General features: G+C 34.5%; 1 protein-coding gene and 1 long non-coding RNA gene across 2 annotated transcripts; both read left to right on the forward strand.

Moving 5' to 3' along the window:
- The first annotated feature begins 112 nt into the window (after positions 1-112).
- On the forward strand, positions 113-922 carry LOC148907268 (uncharacterized). Its single transcript, XR_016121067.1, has 2 exons — positions 113-289; positions 385-922. It is a non-coding gene; the product is annotated as an uncharacterized LOC148907268 (long non-coding RNA).
- Positions 923-4,446: 3,524 nt separating this feature from the next.
- On the forward strand, positions 4,447-12,730 carry LOC148907269 (uncharacterized). Its single transcript, XM_089037259.1, has 3 exons — positions 4,447-5,330; positions 7,680-7,742; positions 11,968-12,730. Exons 1-3 carry the CDS (start codon positions 4,850-4,852, stop codon positions 12,027-12,029), a joined length of 606 nt encoding a protein of 201 aa, XP_088893385.1. The 5' UTR covers positions 4,447-4,849; the 3' UTR covers positions 12,030-12,730.
- Positions 12,731-25,797: the final 13,067 nt, after the last annotated feature.

A 25,797-nucleotide genomic window follows, 5' to 3' on the forward strand; every position in this document is an offset into this window, starting at 1 on the left:
GGACAAAGGACTGCTATAGAATGTTTACTATAGGATTTTCATCTTCTGGGTTAATTTTTCCCGACGTGGAGCTCAGAGAATGGGCCAACAAAAACATGCAGTTGGAGCGTAGTGGGTAAGTGAAACATGTTTATGGATGTCACAGGACTTTGAGTAGGAGAGTTCTGTCTGGTGGTAGGGGAAAAAGGACTACTATAAGTGATTAATTCCTTTTTTTTCCCCTTTCTTTTCTTTTTTCTTTTTTTGCTATGCACAGATGATGTGCCACAGCATGAAGGTGGCGTAGTGGGTAAGTGCAGCATGTTTATGAATGACCTGTTCTCAAAACATATGATTATCTAAAATTATGAATTGGTTATATCCCTATGCCTTTACTATTTACAGAAAAGAAAAAGAAGAAGAAGAAAAGAAGAAAAACAAAGAAAAACTAGAATAGAGTTGACATAATTAGAATATAGTTGACAATGAAATTATGAAGACGCCTTTCATTCACTTTTATTTTATTTAGTAAATTTCGATAGTAGAGTGCACGCACTAAAGCCGTGAAACATTTGGAATACTAATAATAAGCCTGAAGCGAGATGACGTTTTACCCCCGTCTCTAGACCATAATAGTTTTTGAAATTCTTTCATATTAAATTTTTTGACTCCTTAGAGAATACAAGAACAATAGTCATAATTAAAGAACAAAAGCAGTGTGAAAAGTATTATGGTCTATAGACGGGGTAAAACGTCATCTCGCTTCAGGCTTATTAGTAATTCATACAGACTCCTTTGGTTCCTATTTTTTTATGTCTGAAACTGTAGTTAAAAATAAAAAAATGGAAATTATCAATTTTTGTTTAATATCTGAAGCGTCATGTAATATTTATAAAAGTGATATGTAACAAAATATGAAAAATAAAAGAGAGTTACATATAAATATGGATAGTCTGACTCGTGTTTGTCTGAATCGTGTATAAATGTAAAGAAAGAAAACGGAATTATAAAATGCATCTTATATATATGTATAAAGGAATTTGAGTTTTTCTTGGTTTCGTTTATGATTTTCATTCTTTTTCTTTCAAGCTTCATTTGCTAATTGTTTTTAGACCTAGTTGAATGTATTCCAGCTAGATGATTTAATTTCTTTATCTGCATAAAGTGATATACATATAGTCCGAACATCATAGACTCGGGTAATCGAAACAGTTGCGGTTTACAAAGCATTCGAGAGAGCAACTATTTATGAAAAAATTATAAAAAACATCAAAGACAGCTTGGAATGGGTACGGCACGCGCTTCATATGTCATACCAAACTTTCGCTGATGCATCTACGACGCTCGATCATTCGAACGACGCACGTTCACCCTACACGACGCTCGTTCACTCAACATCGTCCGGACCGGACATGAGCCATACGGATACGACGCTCGTTCAATGAATCGTACACGATTTGATAAACGAGCGTCGTATCCGTATGGACGTGCGTCGTTTACCAGAAAAAATGAATGATCCGATAAACCAAGCAAACCTTCGCCGTTTATATATTTCTACTTCAGCGGTTTAGTGAAAATGACCGCCAACCTATCCAAATCTTGTCACGTGTTGAAACAAGGGAGCACGGCAGACATAAATTTGTTGATTGGTCTTCCTGTGGTAATGACGTATGCTGACGAATACGGTTATCCGCGAAAAATAGCGTGGGCTCAAGTAAATATCAAAGATGGCGGCATATATAATATTGACCAAGGGAGCACGGCAGACATAAATTTGTTGATTGGTCTTCCTGTGGTACATAATTTCATTGATTGGTCCTCATGTGGTATAGATGCGCATGCGGTTACTTAAAAGTCGCGCGGGCTCATACGTAAACAATATGGCGGATGATAAATATAAATGACGGGGAGTGAAACTATGATCATGTGACCGGGTATCGGCCAATCAGCATCAGGAAATTACCAACGTACTTTGTAGCATGCTCATCACGGTGTTTTTGGCCAGCTGTTTATCGTGAAAGCCTAGCATTAGCATAAATTAGCAATTAAAACAGCCTGGAAGATAATTTATTTAAAACATTTGCATATCGGAAACCAAAATGTCTTCACTTTGTTTTCTTAATTTTGTTGCTTTTCTTTCTTTTAATGATGCTTTGTCTGGGTCAGACAAACAAAGGCTTTTTCTTCAGTTAGTATTGGATTTAGTGTGTTTTATATCATATGAAATGCAGGCCTTCAAAACTTTTTTATTGAAGGAAATTATAAAAGAGGAGAGAAAGAAAGGAAGTCAATTTACATTCATTTTTTGGCATTGCTACCGAAAAAATCCAAACACGGAATAATTATTGCCTTCAAAGCAAATAAAGAGGCCGTAAAAAGGATTTCCGTGTGTTGGTTACTAATGATAGAATTTTAATCGTCTTGTCAGTCGTAAAAACTTGATTTTATTCTAGGGTAAAAGGCAACAGCAAGCCTTTGTCTTTTGGCGAATAAAAATTACTTCAAATACAATTATAAAAGTAGATTTTAATACATGTATAAACGATATTCCTCTGGAAATTATTAACAGCCTTAGTATAAAGCTATAAAGGCAAAGAACGGGATGTAAATACAAAAAAGCAAAACAAAACAAAACAAAACAAAAAAACAATGAAGCACTAAAAGTACGAGGTCGATCAATCAACAATTTAAATTATTTCGTTTTCAAGGATTCAAATATTTTCTGGAATTGCATATTTACACTAAATACTTTTTGAAAATTGTATCTAGAACTTACAGAGTTATCAGAGTAACTTATCCTTCTGCTGTGTGATGAAATCGTTTTCGAAATTGTGGATTTGAGGAGTTTTTGAAGCTACAGTATTATCAGCCTGAAAGATCGCTAATCAATTTCACTTTGAAATCCCAAAATTCACCAAGATGTGAACTTGCGGCGAACAAACTGTTGAACCGTAAAACCAAAGAGAAAATAGATGAAATACCCATTGACCGAGTCGACCTGGACGCATACATTAGCAATAATTTAGCTCATTAACTGGCCCTGGCAACCCAAGTGGCCCTGGCAACCTGACGTAGCATTGTCGAAAAGTTTGAAAAAGTTGCATTCCCCGTCAATATTATATATGCCGCCATCTTTGATATTTACTTGAACCCACGCTATTTTTCGCGGATAACCGTATTCGTCAGCATACGTCATTACCACAGCAAGACCAATCAACAAATTTATGTCTGCCGTGCTCCCTTGGTTGAAATACAGAGTTTTCATTGGTCGTTATTGCTTTTGCTCACAGGAAGCCCACACAACCTTTAATTACCGTATTATTAAATCTGAGAGCGAGGTTTCACTGCGATATCATGCATTTTAAAATATTTTTTATATATCTACCGTAGGTACCTATATGTAATTCACTTGATAAAAATAGTATTTTAATTTCTTTATCTGTAAAAATATCCAAACTTTATTTTGAAGAGATAACTAGCTAAAAACTAGTGAAAGCTACGTCGGTGTTCCTAATGTAGGTTAAAAACGCTGATGAAAACGCAACAAGTAGGTGTTATTCAGGGGCGGACCTAGGAAATTTCAAAAGGGGGGGCTGGATAGGATCCGATAATTTCCAAAACAAATCTCCGTCATATGCTAATAAGGAAAGCCAATAAAGTGCATCTTGCAAAATTGATGAAAGACCATCATGCATTAGAAAAATGTATAGCGAAAATGAGGTTGTCTAAAGAATTAATCCAAATTAAAAAAAATAAAATGAAACAAATTTCCTTCATGCATAAAGCGGTAAATAAATGAATAAAATGGCCAGCGGCCAGCTAAAGGGGGGGAGGGGGGTATGGTACTTAAAACTGTATTTAGTCATTGGAGAGTTTTACTGTTGTTAAGCACATATTAAGTATACTACTTAATACCTATTTTTTACAAATCATCGCACAATTATGAGTTGACACATACTTCAACTAAAATACAATAAAAATACATATTAAGAATGGTACTTAATATGTATTTAGTCATTGGGAAGGTTTGCTGTTGTTAAGCACATATTAAGTACACTACTTAATACCTATATTATTACAGATCATCGCACAAGTAGGAGTTAAGTCTATTGACTTGACACATACTTGATATTCAAATATATATTAAGATCTATACAAGTATAAACAAGATACCCTATCTTATCTGTACCTGAACATAGTGCTTGTTAAATACTTATTAAATAGGTTTTTAAACATAGATTAAATACAGAGCGATTTAACAAATATGTTAAGATACACATCAAATACCAATAGGCATTACTCAGATATATATTAAATACGTATAAGTTAAAATCAAATACTGTTAAAGTAGTAGTTAAGTCTTTTTTTTATTTTCTTAAGCACATGAAATGCTTTTAGGAAACATAAAAGGCCTTGTTATTAGTGACTTTCTACAAATCTTCGTTTGCCAACACAAGCATTCGTATATAAAATTATATCAAAATCAGTCAATGTCGTTAAATAAGACGGGTTTACGTGTCCTTGTATATCGATAGACTGAGTACATAAATTGCAATACGAACACAATCTACACGGAGTCAGTCGAATTCAGCAGTAGGTGTATGTAATGTCCGCGATTTTGGATTTAGAAACAAATTGTAGCTTATGAAATCGGCTCTTTCTATTTAATCATAAGAGAGGGTCTAAGAATTTGTTTCCAGCATATGTATGCATCTTCTCAGATTTTTCGTATTTGCGCTTTGTAATCAAAATGATATGAGAATCAGAAAATGTTGCTTTCAGCTAGTAGCGGTGCTTTGAATACAAACATGTTAGTTTTGTGACTGCACTATAATCTTTATACTATGTTAATGAATTTGCTACCTTCCTTATGTTTTGTCATCTACGGATATGCTTCATGCAATACAGTCATCATTGCAGACAGCAGCACCATATAATAGCAAACATATATCAATACCTTATAATTTTCTTCTTTTTTGACAAAGTATACTCCATAAAGGGTCCAACATATATCAGATGTTCCATTGGAGAAGATGCCTTGTTTATGTGGAATACGACGGATCAAACAAAAATCCTTTCTGCCAGATGGGGAATAAGAAAGGGCACCATCCCCGATCCTCATTTTATCACTGTTAATGGATATAATGGAAAAGTGCACCTTAACGAAGATATTGATGCGACATTGAAAAAGAGAGTAGAATTTCTTGGAAACTTGACAATAGGTCGTGTTTGGTTTGTGTTGAAGAACCTTACTGTCAGTGACACTAATGAATACATTGCAAGCATCAGTGACGATGTATCTACAGTTCTACCATATTATGTGCACCTAAAGGTTGAAGAGAAGGGGAAAGGTAAGCCATGCACTTTTATGGGAGTAACATAACTTGTTTATTTCATATAAACTTCTGATCCCTAACTTCTAATTCCCTAATCCAACATAGACCGTATTCTCTTTTAGGAAAACAATACGATATACATATTATACATATTTGTTGTGAAGTGTTATCGTCAGGTTGAGTGTTGTATAGAATAGAATAGAATAGAATAGAATAGAATAGAATAGAATAGAATAGAATAGAATAGAATAGAATAGAATAGAATAGAATAGAATAGAATAGAATAGAATAGAATAGAATAGAATAGAATAGAATAGAATAGAATAGAATAGAACTTTATTTGTGCCTTCTGATTTGCAAATTAATTGTTAAATATTTTGATGATTACAATAAAAAATTGAGGAACCACTTGCTACCAAAAAATAGCAGTGCTAATCAGGTTAGGTAGCAAATTGGTCATTTGGTACTGTTTGATAATTGTTACAAGAATAAGTATAGAAATAGGAAAATCCAAAAACAAATGTAATTAGATTGGAGTAAAAATAATGATAATAAAGAAAGAGAAAACCATAAAGGAAAAGAAGGAAGGAACCATGGGCGAAAAGTAAAGTGCATCAGAGTAACTACTAGTAAGTTTTTAAAATTTGATCTATTATTACTTTTTTCTAAACTTGAACGTTTATTTCTTTTTAATTCATCTTTGATCTTGTTCCAAGTAATGGCACCGACGTAAAGGATATTAAATTTGCCATAATTAGTTATTATTTTGGAAATACAGAAAGAGTCTTGAAGCTAATCGTGTTCTGTAGGTATGTATTTTACTTAATGGTATGAAGAAGTCATGAAAAACTGATGGCAGAGTGTTTGAGTGAAAATCATACATAAATATACAATTATTCAAATAAATTATATCTTTGAGTTTAAGTATTCCCAGAGATTGAAAAAGTGGACTTGAAGGAGCTCTGAAGTCAGAAAAGGTTATCGTTCTTAGAGCTTTCTTTTGAAGTGTAATAAGAGGTGTAAGACTAGATGGATAGGTATTTCCCCATGTTATAACAGTATAAGTCAAGTGGGGATAAATTAAAGTATGATATAGTTGTTTGAGTATGGTTATAGGTGATAATGGTTATAATGGCGAATTTTGCATAGTATACCGATAGTACGCTTTAATTTCATGACAATATGTTGAATATGATTTTTCCAAGAAAGATGAGAGTCTATAAATACACCTAGATAGCTGATGCACTTTACTTGTTTCACCAGTTTTTGATCAATAAACTGCTTGGTAGTGTGCTTAATACTCTTCTTTTGGCAAGAAAGAATATTGTTAGTGGTGACTGACCTTTGGACAACCTGAGCTGGACTAAGTCATTTCAAAGACTTTCTCTAGTTCAAGTCTTCCTTAAGACTACACTCACCTGGATGATCACTGACTTCACAACAACGTCTGGGATCAATGTTATGAAGCAAAATATAGTCTTATAAATGTAGTATTTCGACAACAATACGATATGTTGGTTATATTGTTAGACATATTCATAACTTTGTTCTTAAAAAATAATTGATAGATAGTTTATTATACTACAGATGGTTATGGGCCATCGATATCAGATGGTTTTTTGAATGTCAATAATTATTTACCATATTCTTAGTCAAAAACTAATCCAACGCTGTCTTTTTTAATTAAAACCTAGCCCCAAGTAGTGACCTTATATAACCACGAAATGTTAATAGGAAATCAGGTTAGCTATTTATAGACGAACCTAGACAGCTTTTAACACACACTGAATCGACTTATTATTGAGGAATTAATTCATACAAATCAAGCAAATCTCGCAAATCTTTAATGATTAAAGACAATCGTAAACCGATCTTGAATATGGCATAAGCACTTGGTATGTTTGTTATTCATCATTCTTCCATTTTTCCTTAAGTTATTAAAGTTATAGAATTATTTACTTACATATTCTCTCTGTTCCACCTTATCAACCAACCAACCAACCAATTATAAACCAACCTTCAAGTCAACAAAGCAACCAATCACTATTTGTTCATACTACTACCACTACAACAACAAATGAGGCAAACAGAATAACTGAAACTAAAAAAATAAAATTATGCTGCACATTCTTGCAGTGCTCATGGGTATACCGCTGACCACTTTCGTGAAGAGCAGCCATTTTTCCCGTAACTCAATATCTCCTATGTGTTCAAGTACAAATATGTCGAAAATATGAATCAAAACTTGCAGATATAAAGAAACGAAGAAAAAAAAGTCCCCCATCTTGATTTACTCCCAGACAACTGGAAAAAACTACAAGGATCCCGCGCGATATTGTTTTAATTTACATTTTCCCTCGACAGAAAAGACAACAGAAGGGCCTTCTCCAACCCCGGAAACTACAGCTGCTGCTTCAAACATTACACGTAAGGCTTTGATAGCTTCAGCACATATAAAATTCTAGAATACCGATAAACAGTTATAATATGCATATATTTTAGCATCGCGATTCACTCTCAATAGTCTCTTATTTTTTAAAGACGACAATATTTTATGGTATTGTCGTTTCAAAATTAAGGTTTCTGAATGGCTAACGCGCGACGAAAAGGAAAACTTGAGCTCGAGCTTGAAGGCCGCGCGTGAAACTTTTTTCGCTTGTTGCTTGCGCCATAGCGCGCGCTCATAAGGAGAATTTCGCTTGTGATCAAAGAAAATCGGTCATCAGTTTTGTTTTTTTTTTCTTGTTCGTATGTTAAATTCTTTAGAATCGCGATACAAAACTAATTACGATTTTGAAACGACAATAGCACGAAACATTGACGGCCCTGTGCAAATGAGTCTTTAATCAAGGAACACAGCGGTAATTTGGAATTCGAAACTGGTCTATTCAAGGGCGCCAGGACAGACGGATTGGGTTTTAAACATGTGTGATTGTGTCAGTTATTCATAGATTTCTAATTGAATTGATATATGTTTGTTTCTAAATGGATACTAAATAGTGTTCATGTACTTATCTTTCCATCCAACGGTCTTTCTAGTTCGAATCAGGCGTACGATATGAATATATTTACCACGTACACCAACGGTCTTTCTGGTTTGAATCAGCTGTACGTACGCTCTGAGTACTTACCGCTGCATTATCCGTGCCAAGCAGCGCCGGCGTCGCTTCGTTAGCGATTACTCACCTTTAATAAGTTAATCAGATTTACCTTCAGTACAGTACTAAATAGGGGTCGCGGTAAAAAGCTGAAAGAGCTGAAAGAGCTGAAATAGCTGAAAAGTGCAGAAATTTCATAATTTCAACCTATTTCTGTACTTGAATTACTTTCATCACTCTTATTATCATGAAAAAGCTGAAATAGCTTTGATTTTTTCCTTTATATACTATGCCGAGGAAAGCCAAAAAAACAACAACAACAACAACAACAATAGCAATACATCTAGTAGCTCAGTCCGAGAAGCGCTTGACAATGTTTTCATGAAATTATCGATGTCGACAATTTGGAAGATTCTTTTTCAGTCTTCGGTACACTAAGTATCACGATTTTAGTAGTTTCTTTGTAGAAAAAAAACAAAAACAAAAACAAAACAAAACAATACAAACAAAAACAAAAACAAAAAAAAATTAAAATTAAAAAATAAAACAAAACACACGACCACATCAACAATGCTGTAAATATAATATCGTCTCTAAATAAATATCACCACCATCATCATTATTATTTTTATTATTATATATTATTATTATTATTATTATTATTATTATTATTCGTTTCATATTAGATTCAAGTAGATGATTGTAAACTACCTGCAGTGAGGTTTATGATTGCAAAAAAAAAAAAAAAAAAAAAAAAAAAAAAAGCTATAATAAAGTTTCCATTATTAATTATTATTTCGTTCCCGAGAAGGGTCTGACATTCTAAACAAAGATATAGCGGTTGATTCGGCTTTTTCATAAAAGTATTGGCCAAAGTTTGGACAGCTGAAGATTTTGAGACCGCGACCAGCTGCCTGCACGGCCGTATGATGACGGTTCATACCTATAGTACCACAATCTTTTTCAAATTATCTTTTTATATACAAATGTCAAACCCCCTTTCTTTGAGAACTTGAAGACAAAAATAAAAGTAAAGCTATAGAATAAACGAAGCTACTGAAAAGGACTGTGGTATTTGAGGTGCCTAACTTCATCATGCAAAGGGTTTTGTACACTCAACTAAAATACTTACGACAGGTACACATGTCAAAATACCTTCCATTTAGATAAGCAAACAGTTTTTTTTGAAAACGGCGAATGTAGAAGGTGAAGGCAGTGCCATTTTATGTAAAAAATATGTTCCGTGAAAGAGTCCCAGTATAATGACATGGCTTTAAACTGTCTTCGCAGTAGGCGAGCGACGTTATGTTGACCAATGAGCAGCCCGTTCCTAAGAAAAGGTGCTTGGTCTTCCAGAAAAAGTAACTTGATCAACGTCACAATATAAAATTGGAACTTCTTAGTGGCTGTTCAGTATCAAAGAAATATTTTCAAAGCTGACCATTCACCGAGCGGTCCGGCACTGAAGCTCTTCTAGCCAGGATGAAAATCTGAGCAGCACGATAGAAGGCTTAACAAGAAATCTCTGTGCATGGACTTTATTTAATTTTATTTATCTTCTGATACTATGTAGAAATTTTATTTCTTGATAAAGAGAATGCGTGACATTGACCTTGCTGGTCGGTCCATTGGCTGGTATCTCTGCAGTTAACATATTTTTCATATTTTTTATTTTTGTTTAGTTTGACATTATTTATATTATATCATCTTTCATAATATTTGTCTACTGATTATTATCTATGATAATAAGAAGTTCTGCGCTTTTCTGCACTTTTCAGCTCTTTCAGCTCTTTCCGTTTCAGCTTTTTACCGCGACCCCACACTCTACCGCTTGATTAATACACTCTTTGTTAGACAACGAAAAATCTGTCATTTTGCATCAAACATTTCACAGGAAATGAAGACATCGCTTGTTGAAATGGCTCAATTGAATTACTCGACCAAACATATTGAGGAGACAACTTTTGAAGAGTTTCAGTAATGTTGTTATCTTGGAATGGATTCGAAGTTTCGAAATTAAACCAAGCACAAATTGGACTATGATCGGAAAGAAAATTTGGCTTATCAAAAATGAAATACTTAACATTTTGAAATAGATGTTGATCTACGATAATGTAATCAACAGTACTTACACCATTTCTACCATGATAAGTAAGTTTTCCTAAAGAATCTCCTAAAGTTCTTCCCTTAAGAATGCGTAAATCAAAAATGTTACAAATATTAAGTAATATGTTGCCATCAAAGTTTTTTCTAAATGTTGATTCAAGAACTAAATTATTACAATCGCTTGTGAAAGTTTTGTCTTCTTTACAAATAAAATCCTCTACTGTACCAACTCTGGCATTAAAAATCTCTTAGAAGAATAATATTACCACTTTTTGAAAATGTGGCAATATCATCTTCTAGTTGTTCAAATATTTCATCTTGAAAATATTTTGAATTGTCAGGTGGGATATACAGACCACACACAAATATACTATTTGCATTCCCAAACGAAAGATTGCAAATCTTACACCAAATCACATATTCAGAAGGTTTTGATTAACTCAATGTTATTTTGCAAACAATTTTTGAACAAAAATATGAATCCGCCTGAGGTCCTTCCATTGTTTGTTCTTATTGGATCTTTTTATATTATTTGAAGAGATAGAAAAATAAGAATAACCATCAATATGAGGACATAATGACGTCCATGATTCAGACAATAAAATGAAATCATGTTTTGAAACAACATCAATTAAATCAAGGTATCTAGTTTTATCCCCTAAGAGATTACTAAAAATACCATTTACATTACAGGCACAAAACGAAATGTTCCTAGCAATATTCATAACAAAAATCCTCTCGTTAAAATCGAAGCGGACATAAAAGAAAGGCAGTTTCCCAGGAAAATAATCTGCTAATAATGTCAATAACTACGGTAAATTTAAAAAAAAGAAGAAAAAAAGAAAAAAAAAGAGAAAAAAAAAGAAAAAAAAAAGAAAAAAAAAAGAAAAAAAAAAGAAAAAAAAAGAAAAACAAAAAGAAAAAAAAAACAGAAAAAAAAAAGAAAAAAAAAAGAAAAAAAAAAGAAAAAAAAAAGAAAAACAAAAGAAAAAAAAAAAGAAAAAAAAAGAAAAAAAAAAGAAAAAAGAAAAAAAAAGAAAAAAAAAAATGAAAAAAAAAAAGAAAAAGAAAAAAGAAAAAAAAAAGACCCCCCCCCGTCCCCCCCCCTCCCCCCCCCGCTCCCCCCACCTCACCCCCCCCCACCTCCCCCCCCACGCCACCCCCCCGCCCCCCCCCCTCCCCACCCCCCTCCCCCCCCCTCCCCCCCTCCCCCTCCCCCTCCCCCGCCCCTCACCCCCCTCCCCCCCACCCCCCTCCCCCCCCCTGTACATCCCAAAGAAAGAAAAAAGACGAAGAGAGAGCTAGAGAGAGAGCGCTCTCTTATCTCCCCAAAGTCCTGTCGCATGTCATTGACATCATTCGCCTGTGTATAAGGAATCAGCAGTCTGAATAAACGCACGCACATTATATTTGTGTACCTTATTTTATTTCTTTTATCATTGCTATAGGAGCACCGACAACTAAAGCAAATACATTTTCGAACATTACAAGTAAGTCCACTAATAAGTAATCATGTTATATTAATATTTAGTAGCATTTGAATTTATAACGTTTAACTTATATGAATATAATATTTTTTAAATACCAGTCTTTACTATGGACATTCATAATATACTCTTATGTTTACTCTTCTGTATTCCTGACATCATGGTTTCCTTAAATATTGTATTTGCATCATTTCCTTGATTTTGTTAGTATTGCATTTAAAAAAATACCAGTAGATACAAGTTTGAACATTGCAAATAAGTTCACTAATAAGTAATCATGTTATTGACGATTTGCTTTGTAGATAAACAAAACAAAACAAACAAAAAAAATTCAACAATTGTTAATTAACAGTCATTCAATATGAGTGTACGAGTGTATATCAGCTCTCACTGAGCCTGGCCTTGGTTGTTCTGAAATGGACTGTCAATATTACGTACAGATCGATCACACTTTTGATTTGAGTGGAGATAATTTTATTAGGTAGCTTTGGTAGTAGGATATAATTGTATATGGTTTTAGAAAGATATATTGATAATTCAAAATTTGAATTCACTTTGACAGAAATGAATGAGAAAGTAAAAGTTTGTCTGCTGCTAGCTTTGGAAATGAGCTAAGATGAGCTAACCATTCGAGTAGAGTGTTATACATAAGTTGGAGGTTTAGAGTTTAGAGTTGACTTGTTTTGTCACGAAAATAAACTTAGTTAATACAATAAAAAAAAAAAAGTCAAACTAAGACAAGGATGCTTGTAATGAAGCCGATGGCTTATTCTAGTACAAGCAACATCTACTATGTTACAAATGTCTTTTCATTGATTAGCATATTAACATTAATATTTTAAATTGTATTATATAGCTAGTTAAATAATGGAAGGCTTTATATTCGCATACTATGCAATATGTACCTTCTATATAACAGAATTTTTTATGCTAACAATTGCTTTTGTATATTCCTAACTATTATATAAAACGGAATTTATGCAACTAACTACTCGCTTAAATTCTGTTATATACTAAACGCTATATAACAGAATTTATGCAACTAACTACTCGCTTAAATTCTGTTATATATCAAACGCTATATAACGGAATTTATGCAACTAACTACTCGCTTAAATTCTGTTACATATGAAACACTATATAACGGAATTTATGCAACTAACTACTCGCTTAAATTCTGTTATATATGAAACACTATATAACGGAATTTATGCAACTAACTACTCGCTTAAATTCTGTTATATACTAAACACTATATAACGGAATTTATGCAACACCATCAAAGGCATAAGAGGCACTGACTGTGTATTTTGCATCTGTTACATATGAAACACTATATAACGGAATTTATGCAACTAACTACTCGCTTAAATTCTGTTATATATGAAACACTATATAACGGAATTTATGCAACTAACTACTCGCTTAAATTCTGTTATATACTAAACACTATATAACGGAATTTATGCAACACCATCAAAGGCATAAGAGGCACTGACTGTGTATTTTGCATCTGTTACATATGAAACACTATATAACGGAATTTATGCAACTAACTACTCGCTTAAATTCTGTTATATATGAAACACTATATAACGGAATTTATGCAACTAACTACTCGCTTAAATTCTGTTATATACTAAACACTATATAACGGAATTTATGCAATTAACTACTCGCTTAAATTCTGTTATATACTATAGACTATATAACGGAATTTATGCAACTAACTACTCGCTTAAATTCTGTTATATACTATAGACTATATAACGGAATTTATGCAACACCATCAAAGGCATAAGAGGCACTGACTGTGTATTTTGCATCTGTTACATATGAAACACTATATAACGGAATTTATGCAACTAACTACTCGCTTAAATTCTGTTATATACTATAAACTATATAACGGAATTTATGCAACTAACTACTCGCTTAAATTCTGTTATATACTATAAACTATATAACGGAATTTATGCAACTAACTACTCGCTTAAATTCTGTTATATACTATAGACTATATAACGGAGTTTATGCAACACCATCAAAGGCATAAGAGGCACTGACTGTGTATTTTGACGTCAGCGGAGCAACCAAACTTTAGCGAGAAGCTTGTAACTACCGACTTTGCAGGATATCTAATACGCTAATACCACCGCGGTAAATTCAAAACATCACTCGTGCAAGTCTTTAATAACGAATTTTACCTGAGGACGTGTTTTCCCTATGCAAATGATGTAACAGAGGTTTATGTAAGTACGATTTTCTAAAAACAGAATGCTGGGGGAAATATCATTTTCTGAACCACCCACCCTGTTGTTGCTGCTTAAAACGATTGTTCTCTATTTGCTTATTATGCCAATCCCCCTTGATATCTCACCCATTTAAAATATCGATGTAAAGGGGAAGTACTGGAAGTGTAAGGCTATAAAGTTATTGTAATCCCACGAACAAATAATACTTAAATAAATAATACGACTCAATCAGTAACACAAACCAGTCTCATTCATAATAACTGTTCTTTTATTAAATTAGCTATGATTTGGTCGACACCACCATTCGGACCAACTCTTCAATCTTTTCCACCCCTGTGTGTCGAATGTTTGGACTATGTCATTCATATCTTCTGTTAAAAAATTGCTGCCTTCTGAGAGATTTAATTGACCTGACAGGAGCTTAAAAAGTATCTTCACGTCGTTTTTATCTGTTTCATTAGGAATTCTATTTCCAAGATAAAGGAAAACTCGTTGCTGCTCTTTTGACTTTGTTACCAGCTTCGCTACTCTTTGCAAAGAACGCGTCCAATGCACTTGACATCCTCTCAAAACCTTCTCTGCTTTTTCTTGCCCCAGTGCCTCTTTCAAGCCATTGGCCTGTGCGTCATCAAAATCAACAAGAATGACGTCAAGGGTGTTACCATTCTTGAAGTCGGGATATCTTTTTGTAACGTATGCAAAAAGCTCTTTGAATGCCGTTCCATATGCCACGCCATCTTGTTTGTTGCACAGTACTCTTCCAACGGCATTGTATAGCAATGTTTTTTCGTTCAAAGAGACGACATTGAGTAAATAAGGAAAAGATTCATTCCCTGTATATGTGATATCAACAAAAATATAAGAAGCGCTGGCTAGCTGCTCTGCTTGGAATGGCGCCATAAAAAAGGCGTACTTGTAATTTGGAGTAAATAAATATTCGCTACCTTCCATTTGATAACTACCCATCAAGGAGTTGATCTTCTGCGTTAATGGTTGGCTGTCTCCGTCTTGGTTCTGTTCTACTTTCTGTCGGATCTTTTCAAAATCAATTATTGTTGTAATTGCACTGCCACTGTTTTTCTTTCCTTGATTAAGAACACTGCCAATCGCAAGTCTTCTTTCTCGTCTGACTCTGTCAATGTTTGCTGCGGCAATACTTTTTTCAAATGGAGTGTAGCCCATCCCGAGTCCCTTCGACAGATCTTTTGCTGTGCTTCTTATATTATTAAGTGCAGATGTCTGAATGTCCTCTTGCACATGAGATGAGATCTTGTGAGGCGCAGGCTTGTTATGGTTGTGCTTATTTATTGTTCCCACCCACCTTCTTTTATCACCATCGACTTCTGGCCACATATAAAGGAATTGTACCGGACAATGACCAGTTTGTTTCAAAGGAACAGAATTTTTGTGCGTCGAGCACCTATTTATCCTTTGCCTTTTGGAAACAGTGTATGATGATGATTCACAGCCTGAGCAAACTTTTACTCCTTCGCAAGCTGCACGTCTTATATTTAATTTTGTTTCGATTCCATTCAATTTAACCACATGTTGTTGCGTTTGGCTCGATGATCTGGACAGCTGGTTGTCATCGTACATGAAGTGGGACCTGTTTTTTGCAGCAAACGTTTTCTGTGTGTAGTCTTCACAGTAGTACAAAACGTCCTGCTGGAAGAATCCGGGAAATTCGTACTCTTCTTTATTTTGTAAAGGCTTCCACGCTTCGTCTTCGTTCAGCATCTTCTTTATTTTAGGGAGAAAATGGCAATTTCTTCCTGAACTTTTCCTGTTCTTCATTATCTTCTCGTTATCGCTATTTATTATTGAAATAAATGGACTCATAACCATGATGCTTTTAGGATTTTTTATCAATTCAACACCGTTTATAGAAACTTTATAATTTCGAAATGTCCTAACAATAGCCTTTCCATTCACTTTGAGCTCAAAAGTTTGGAAATTTATTTCCACGTATCCCAGTTTCACTGATTGTCGAAGAAGATTTTCCCAAGCACCACTGGACCATTGCTTGCCATCTACCTCTTGGCCGATTGAGTAGGTTTGCGAAGTTTCTATAGATTTTTGAATTGTCTCTTCGGCAAGCCAATCTTGTTTTGCTCCTTTCAGCCAAGAAATGATTTTCCTCTCCGAAACACCATGTCCGTTTTTTTTAAGAGCTTTCTCCAATTCAGTTATTGCTTTCAAAAGTAGAGAAAGTGGATTTTGGATATCGAAATCACTCTTAGTATTCAATTCGCAACACAGACAACAGTCTGCAGGTTCAATATCGGAAGAATAGTTTGTGTCGTTATAATGTTCCATTATTCCTTTTCTCAGGCATTCGCCTGTATAAACACAATAAATCCACTTCCAACAAGCTTGATATTCCATTTTAATCTTTGTTCCATCTTCTTCGCTGCATCCTTTTAACCAATATCCTAGATGCTGGTCATCTTTATGCTCATTGATAAAAACTAAACCTAGGCCAGTATTTTCCTTTGATCTCCCTGCTCTGCCAATTTCTTGTAAAAAAACATTCATGTTGCGCATGCAACCAATTCTTGCGACAAAATCAACATGAGGATTATGTACTCCTACCTCGTAGGACTCTGTAGCACACAAAACTTGAAAAGTTTGTTTGTTAAACTCATCAGTTATCTTGCTTTTGTTTTCCAACGACAAACCTTTACTATAAAAGGATTTAGCGTCCAAACCCATTTCGCTTTGAAGAGAGTATACCAATTCTTTGACCTCATTAGTAAAATCCATATAAATAATTGCATAGCTTTCTCCGATTAAACGTTTCAAAATTTCTGACACTGGTTTCCATATTGTGCTTGCACCTTCCTTCTTCTTCTTTTTATCGCTTACAGTTTGTAGTTGAGCACACTTAGTTTAATGTTTTCTCGATCCACGCTCCCTTTTATGAGAACAGGAGAAGTTAAATAATCTGTGCATAGCGTATGTAAATGTTGTTCATCTAGGGTAGCTGTCAATGCCATTATAGGAACACCAGGTAAACGGTCCTTCAAAAACACTAGTGAGTTGTAGCATTCTCTGAAATTTGATTGACGATCGAAAACTTTATGCACTTCGTCCAAAACAATCATTTTGATAGAACCGTCAATTCGCTTAAAGTGAGGCATCATTTTATTGAAGTGCTCCGGAGTCGTATAAACTAAAGATGGTTTTTCAACTTCAGCGTCGTGAAACACCAGTTCCTCATTTGATTTGGCGTTTTGTCCGGCGCTACGACCCAGAGGAACAGCTGCGATACCATTTTGCTGTAGTTCTGTTACCTGACTTTGAATTAAAGACAAGGTTGGACTTACGACGACGGTCATCTTGTTCTTGGATATTAATGATGGCACTTGGAAACATAAACTTTTACCAGTTCCAGTGGGTTGAAGAACAATGACGTCATGGCCACTCTCAATCGCATGAATGGCTGTAACCTGGAAAGGCTTAAACTTTGAATACCCAAACTTTGTTAAGTGGCCTTTCCAAAGCAACTCCTTTGCTTCATCCAATTCAGGGAGGTCGTCTGGCAATAAATAGCAATCTTTTTCTTTTTGAACACCTGCCATCTGCATTTTGGGAGCTACAGAACCAATCATTTCTTCATCAGTAATGTGCGTTAAAATATCGTCATGTAACTGTAATTCGGAAACCTCTTCATCCTCATCATTTGCAGAGTTGAGAAGCTGCTCATCAGTTATGTCCATAATGTCGTCAAAGTCATCCACCAATATGACTTCAGAAGGTGTATTCTCTTTTGGTTTCATCAGAATTAAACTCTGCAAACCTTTACTGGTACTTGTCAATATTCTTTCTTTTATCCACCTGCTGACCTTTGCCATTGCTAATTCATTACTTTCGCCAGGGTACGAAACCAACATGACTATTCCAGAATCGTTTCCCCCAACGCAGCGTTGTATTCTGTGTGAATCAATTATTACAAAAATCCACTTATCTCCTATTTTGTATGAACACAGCGAAAACGAAACGGGAGGACAAGTGTAAACAGCGACGGCCTTTGTAATCGATGCTGTAGTAAATTCCATCAAGGATTTTTGCATTTGAAGTAAACCTTCTTCTTCTGTAATTTCAGCTTGCAACGAGAATAACTCAGTTAATTCAAAATTAGTGTTCATAACGCCTGATTTTGTTAAAATTGCAAGGGCTTCATCAAGGAGCACGTGTTGAGTTATGTTTCGGTGAGAGTTTACTTTCTTTGGAATGTCAATGATCAAATCATCAATATAACTCTTAAGTGCCAATGGATCATTGACGAAGTTTTCGTCTTTGGTCAACATTGCTGCTGCAAAATATGCGCTGTAAAATTGGCAAGCATTTGTTCCGTCAAGAATGCCAACTGCTTTCTCCAGATCCATCAGTAAATCCTCTGGCAATTGACCTTCGTTGGCACTGAAGACGGAACTGGTTACCTCACCAGCCATATCCACAACACTACCTTGGTGGCTCTCTAAATGTAGTATTTCGACTTGGATGCCATCATGCTCTTGTGCCCACTGATTATAATTAAATCTGGGATTATCGGAGACTTTATCATCACAAGGCGGGATTATTTCTGCAAATTTCTGGAAGGTGTGGAGTATGTCATTTAAACTTGCACGTTCATTGGGCTCAAAATGCCAGCCATTTTTAATTGCTTCTGTAAATAAGTTAATTTCCTGACAACTATCAGACGCCTGTGGTAGAGAAGGTCTTTTACCATCTCGAACAAAAGTCGGAACCAAATCTGGTGACTGACAATCTTCACTCCAGGGATGCACACGTGATGGAACCAACAATTCAATTAAGTACATCACAAAACTATATATATCGCTTTGTTTTGATGGTTTAGCGCCCATTTTAATAATTTCAGGGGCGATAAATGGTAGAGTTCCAGCCAATCTCCTCTGATCTTGTTTATTGTTCCCACTGGTATTGACTGATGATGATGATGATGCTAGTGTTCTTATTTTTGAGAGCCTTATGGATTCTCCGAAGTCACCTAATTTAACGATAAAATTAGAAGACGTTCCACCACCCAGAAAGAAATTTGCAGCTTTAACGTCGGCATGAATCATATCATTTCGATGCAAGTACTCCAATCCTTTTGCACTATCCAACGCCAATCTTCCCCTTATTTCCCAATCATAATCATCATCGACGTTGTCCAGAAGTCCACGCACATCATTTACTATAACCTGTTCCGAATCAATGGTAATGACTTTCTCGACATATTCCGTCACAATAGCGCAACGCAGCGGAAGAAATCCAAAGAATTTGATGACATTAGAATGCTCTAAGCCCAACATAATATTTGCCTCCGCCTTAATTTTTTTTCTATCGCGAACTGAAATACTCGGCAGGAACTGCTTTACTGCAACTTTAAAGGTTCGATACTTTCCTTTTACAATTTTGCAGAACATATTTTGTGCAAAAGGCATATCTTCAATTGTTACCTCTTTGGGGTCCATTTCACCAGAACTGTTTTGTGAAGTATCCCCTCCAGCCTTCAATCTTCGCTGCTCGCAAAAATTTTGATGTGCCTTGTCAGACTTCCCTAAAAAAGAATAATAAAAATTATTTATAACTGTATTTTTTAATAATATTAAATCCATAATTTAACTCCAGCTCTAATACTATTATATTTTAAATAAGCCACATTTTATTGCGGATACTCGAGATTTAATTCAGCCTTTGCTATTCACTGTATTTGATTTCCAGACCCATCTCAGACTCATGAATATTAAACTATTTATACAGTCGTCACGATATCGTATTTTGATAAAATATATTTACAAGGATAGGAATTATGTCTTTATTAAAAAAAGGTTTTTCGTAGCTACAATTTTAAAGTTATTTGTTTGGTGAGACAATTTGATGTGTTGACAGTGTTCGTTTCATTAAGTATTTGTAAAAGTGTTGGCTGGTAAGCTTTTGCCATCCAGCGCATTTCCCCATACAAATATTTATATAAAACATGCTATTTCATATCTAATGCCGTATTTCTTGTTTTACTTATTATCATGAGCTGAAACTCTTATACCTCTTTTCGTTCCTTTTTTTATTTTGACAAAACTGCTCGTTTTAAAAAAGGGAAACGTTTTCCTTTTGAACGACTATAATTAAGATTTACTTACTATGTGTGGTCCCGTCATATTGCCATAGCCCTTTGGGAATCTGTGGTTCTCTGAATGCACCTGGAATGTGGCCTGAAGGAAAGATGTGAAACCGACGGCAAGTTTTTTTCAGTTGGGGTTTGTTGTTGTAGCTAGGAGGAATAAAGTGGTTCAGCCACTTAGCACAACTGATTATGTCTTCAAACTTGACCAGCGAAGAAAAAAAAGCTTCCTCCGCAGACTTTCCTTTCCTCTTTTGCCTCATTTTGGTTGGGGGAGCAGCTATAAACATCTGGAATTTTGAATAGAAAGTACTAAATCAACTTTCTGTTTGACATAGTTAATGGATTGGAATGGTTGGGAAACCAGTGTTCTAGATTTTTGTTCGACTTTATCTATTGTTGTAATAACGTGCACAGACAAAAAATCGTTACTTTTGTCGCAGTATTAGGGAATATATAAGTTTTTGTTTTCCCTAAAAATACTCCTTGATTGTTATTATTTGTTATTTAATCTTATATAATATCATGAATTGTTTAGCAAAAACGAAATCGCCTTTTTATGTTTTCTTATTTATCATCTAGTAACTGAACTGTATATGCGCGGCAATATTTATCCGCATGGTAAAAGTTCTCACTTTGAAAATGTTCATACATGAAAATAACAAGGAAATCAGTATGTTCCGCCGTACTTGCTTCGATTCATTGAAAGGTCAGTATCACTTGATGGTACGATTCAAGGCATCAAAGGCAGATCAAAAAGTCCAAAATTAGATATTCAAATTGTCCGCTGCTTAATTTTGAACGTTCGATTTGAGCCCAAATATGCCCAATCTGCGCGCGATCAAAAACCGCTGAAAATTCTGACCGACTGACTGACTGATGTAGCTTTATTACCAAATTTTCAAAATTTATTTACAATATAATATTAAAACAGGTACTTTGGGTAGTAGCTACTCAGAATAGATAGACTAATCGAGCTGAGTAGCTCCTAAGATTAATTGAGATAATAATTGAGTAATAAATGATAATAAAGAACAAATCATATATAGTAGTATATGATCAAACAGATAATGAAAAAATATAGAAGTATTATTGATAACTGAGAGATTGATAGAAATACTTATTCGATGTAATTTTATAATTAAAGATATAAAATACTATGGATGTAATATAATTATTATCGATCTATAATGAAAGATGAGTGTATCTTTTTATATTAGATATGAATATATATTGTGTAAATACGATACAGGAAAAAAAATTAACAGATAATCATGGAACAAATTCTAAGTTATTATTGAAGAACCATACGCGTTTCAGTAAGCCTCAAATTTTGCACTGGACTCTCTATTTTTTAATAGCTCATTCGAAATAAAACTCCTAAAAATTTAGGTTAATCAACATTTTAGAAAAAGTTTATATTTCTAAGACAGTGGCGCAAGTTTTGCTCCAAAAGCTCGTGCGTAGGCTTCCATTAAATGCTGATTATCTCGAAAACGAGCTTTGGACACCCAATTTTCCGTTCCAGATTTGGAATCACCATTAAATTAATTTTAATTCGGAAAATCGAACTTTTAAAAAAAGTTTGAATTGTTTTTCAAAAGTAGGCAGTCACCTTATTTGCTCGAAAAAAAACTTTTATTGAAATTTCGTAACTTTAAACTTTTGTCTTTCATATGTTTTTGTGACACTTCTTGCAATTTTTGATTGGAAAAGCCAAAATTTTGAGACAAATCGAAATCGTGACTTTATCGATACAGGCGTTTGAGTCCAAATGCTCCTTTGTCCTTGTAAAAAGATCATACATTGCGATCGTCCAAAACGTTGGGTGCGTTTCCACTAGGACATTTTTAGTAGTTTAAAATTCCTCTAGGTGTTTGTTTACATACCAGCTTATACTAGAATAAATGTGCAGCTTGTTTCCATTATGTAATTTGAGGTGATTTTAAGCTAGATAGATCACATTACCATAGAGCGCGAGATTTTAAAAAATGGCGGGAGAAGAAGCGCTTGTGTTTACAACACTACTTTTAACATTTGCTTTATTCTTGTACCCACAATAGCACAGAGATAGTTAGGATAGAACAAGATACAGAGCCCACGTTCTTCTCTCTGGTGCTTTTCAAGTTAGTCTAGATAAACATTTTGACAGCAAACTGTCAAATGGTGAGCTCTGATTGGTCACGGCCGGCAGTAGTCCAACTTAAGCCATCTTTTTAGGTCGCTTATGAAAGGTGTCATTTCCGGAGTTGAAGCAACTAAAATCGGCATTTTCTTGCGTGTAAACAATTGACTAATTAACCCAGCTTAAGTTAAAAAGATATAACTAGCTAAAAACTAGTGTGAGCTGCGTCGGTGTTTCTAATGAAACAGTAATGATGAAAAGGTAAATTATACACCGTGAAAAGATGAAAAAACTTACTGACGTTTCGGACGCTAGTCCTTCGTCGAAGGACTAGCGTCCGAAACGTCAGTAAGTTTTTTCATCTTTTCACGGTGTATAATTTACCTTTTCATCATTCCAGCTTAAGTTAGTTCAGAGCCATTATCATTATCATTGGCGTTCCATCCATGCCAAAATTCATAGTTGACATTCGATATTGTAGTTTAAGTATTCTTCTTGGTTTGTACGATTGGACATTCAAGGTTAGATATTTTTTACGGAGTTTTCACAATTCTACTTTGTAGTTAAGAGTATGTCGATATTGTAGCTGAAGTATTCTTGTTGGTTTGTACGATCTTCATAAACTATGTTTACTCAGCTTTCAGAAAATGTACACTTTGTTTGTGTTATACTATAAAGCCAGCGCGAATAATGGTCGTAAACGTATCCTAATATCTTAACGAGCATACGAACAAAACCACCATGTCCTGGCATGGTTTGAAATTTCCACATTTCCGGTCAAGTTCTAGCTAGCTAGAACAACGTGCTCACACTATGGTTATCGTATTTAGCTAGCTAGAAAGTTACAGCGGGAATGCACCCTTTGTAATCGGGTTTATGAACAGCAAGGTAATGAAAACTGTCATGTCTGTCCGACAATAGTTATTATCTCGATAAGATAAAATGATTAATATTTTTTTGGCGAAAATATATAACATTCAAAAACTTAATGAAACATCAATGAATAAAAATGTGAGCCATTGCACTTAAAATTGGCAAAGCAAAGGTTTTTTTGGGTTTACTAAATGTATTTTTGACACTCCTGGTAAATGCCTATTAGGGTTGTCAAAGATTATAGTCACGCGGTTTTGCTGAACTCCACTTCCTTCCCCTCTCCCACTCTTCCATGGCAGGAAAAATTGTGAAAAAACCTCTACGAACAGCAAATAATAATAAACAAAAGGGAAGAGGTTAATTGAGAATACAACAATTTTATTATAGACCACAGTTCATGATTTATATTATTTTACGTTATGTATTTTTTAAGCTATATATAGCCTCTAAGAAAACTGTTACCATACTGATGAAGCTACCACTTGAAATATAAGTGAATTAAATTCAATAAAAAAATAAAGAAATACAGCCGCGAAAGAAAAATATAAGTAAGAAAAAAATATGGGAAGAATGTAAAATGACGATAGCGTAAATACGAAAATAGGAACAATGACCCGACGCGTATGGAGGAATTATATATATATTAGCTGGGAATAATTTTGAAATATGAGTTGGAATGAGAAACTTACCAATTCAGGGCCCGACCCCCTTTGGACAAATTGTTGTTCGCTGCCTCTTTTTTCTTCTGGAAGTTCCAATAGGCGTCGCTGGTGCTTTTTACCCTTTACATGGATTCCAGAACTCACATCTACTGGCATCTTTAAAAGGGAAAATCATTGATTTAGCTTTTCGATATATGGTGAGAGCAACTATCGCGCCATGTGGATAATAAATGTTGGCATAAATTTTAGATCATTTGTCGTAATACCCGATCTGCCAAAACAGTGTACTTACTTTGACTTTGCATAAAGAGCAGTTCTTCCAGTTGAGGCGATCTTCAAACTCCTAATGGAAAAAATAGGATTCAATCGATGCTTTGGTCAATTCACGACGATTAGTATGGGAAGTACTACTTACTTTCGAACGGTCTTCTCCGAAAAAGAAAACGTCCGCGCACCCTGCACCCATTTCAAAGTCCTAAAAGTAGTACAAAAGACCATTATGTCACTTTAACCTAACTTTGAATATAAATGAAGTCGTTTTAGATTAATACCTCTAAAGCGTTGTCCGCCAGATTCTCGTCCTGTTGGTCGGCGAGGTTCCTCACCAGGGCCAAGTTATCTTCAAACTCCTTTGAAATTGTAGGTGCGTAACAAGTTAGACTTCTTTATAAATGTTTTGTAAAAGTACTTTAGATATCTTACCTTTGAACGGTCTTCGCCGAGGAAAACAACATCCATAAAAGGGTTAAAGAAATCCATAGTTTAAAAATTTAACGGAATATCGCACAAGAGAAGCTCTATCGAAAGTAGATATAGCAGAAGAATGAAACAAAGACCTTTGCGTTGAATTAAACTAGTGCAATTTGATTCCTCTTTATCTGATTGGTTAAGATACATGAGAAAGTGTGAAAAGTAGCAATGTAAAAATAGATGGAAACACCACGTGACTGACGTCCAACATGCATGGTTTTTGTCTTAAATTACTTTGACAAGTTTGACAGCGTAATTTCAAGTTTGATACAGTACGGATCGAACGTCTTTAATGATTAACTGGGCTTGACCGACCTACTGGCTTCTCACTACTGGGTCTCACTCGTGTAGCCTCGACACAAGTATTTTGCCTAAGCAATATCGCCGTGTTGCAATCCCGCGTTAAACTCAATAGGAATAGTTAGTTGCATAAATTCCGTTATATAGTGTTTCATATATAACAGAATTTAAGCGAGTAGTTAGTTGCATAAATTCCGTTATATAGCGTTTGATATATAACAGAATTTAAGCGAGTAGTTAGTTGCATAAATTCCGTTATATAGTGTTTAGTATATAACAGAATTTAAGCGAGTAGTTAGTTGCATAAATTCCGTTATATAGTTTATAGTATATAACAGAATTTAAGCGAGTAGTTAGTTGCATAAATTCCGTTATATATGTATATATGTATATTTTATAATAAACATATAGAAGCAAATACTTGCATAAATTATTCCGTTATATATACCTTTTTGTTTGCATAATATGCTTATATATATATTCCCTTAAATAATGTTACAATGACATACAAAATTATAGAGTAATCAATGGATATAAATGATAACTAACAACTTAGTCAAAATAGGTTTCCTTTAGAAGAGCCACTCTTATACTCATTATGGTTTTTATTTTTATTTTTATTTTTATTGTCATTATTATCGTCATTATTGTTATTATTATTATTAGTAGTAGTATGTAGTTAAAAAGCTAAGAGGAGTG

The sequence above is a fragment of the Actinia tenebrosa genome, unplaced genomic scaffold, assembly GCF_029948245.1.
Source record: "Actinia tenebrosa isolate PJP-AT-01 unplaced genomic scaffold, QUT_ActTen_1.0 PGA_scaffold4__44_contigs__length_22323623, whole genome shotgun sequence".
In the NCBI taxonomy this organism is placed as follows: Eukaryota; Metazoa; Cnidaria; class Anthozoa; order Actiniaria; family Actiniidae; genus Actinia; species Actinia tenebrosa.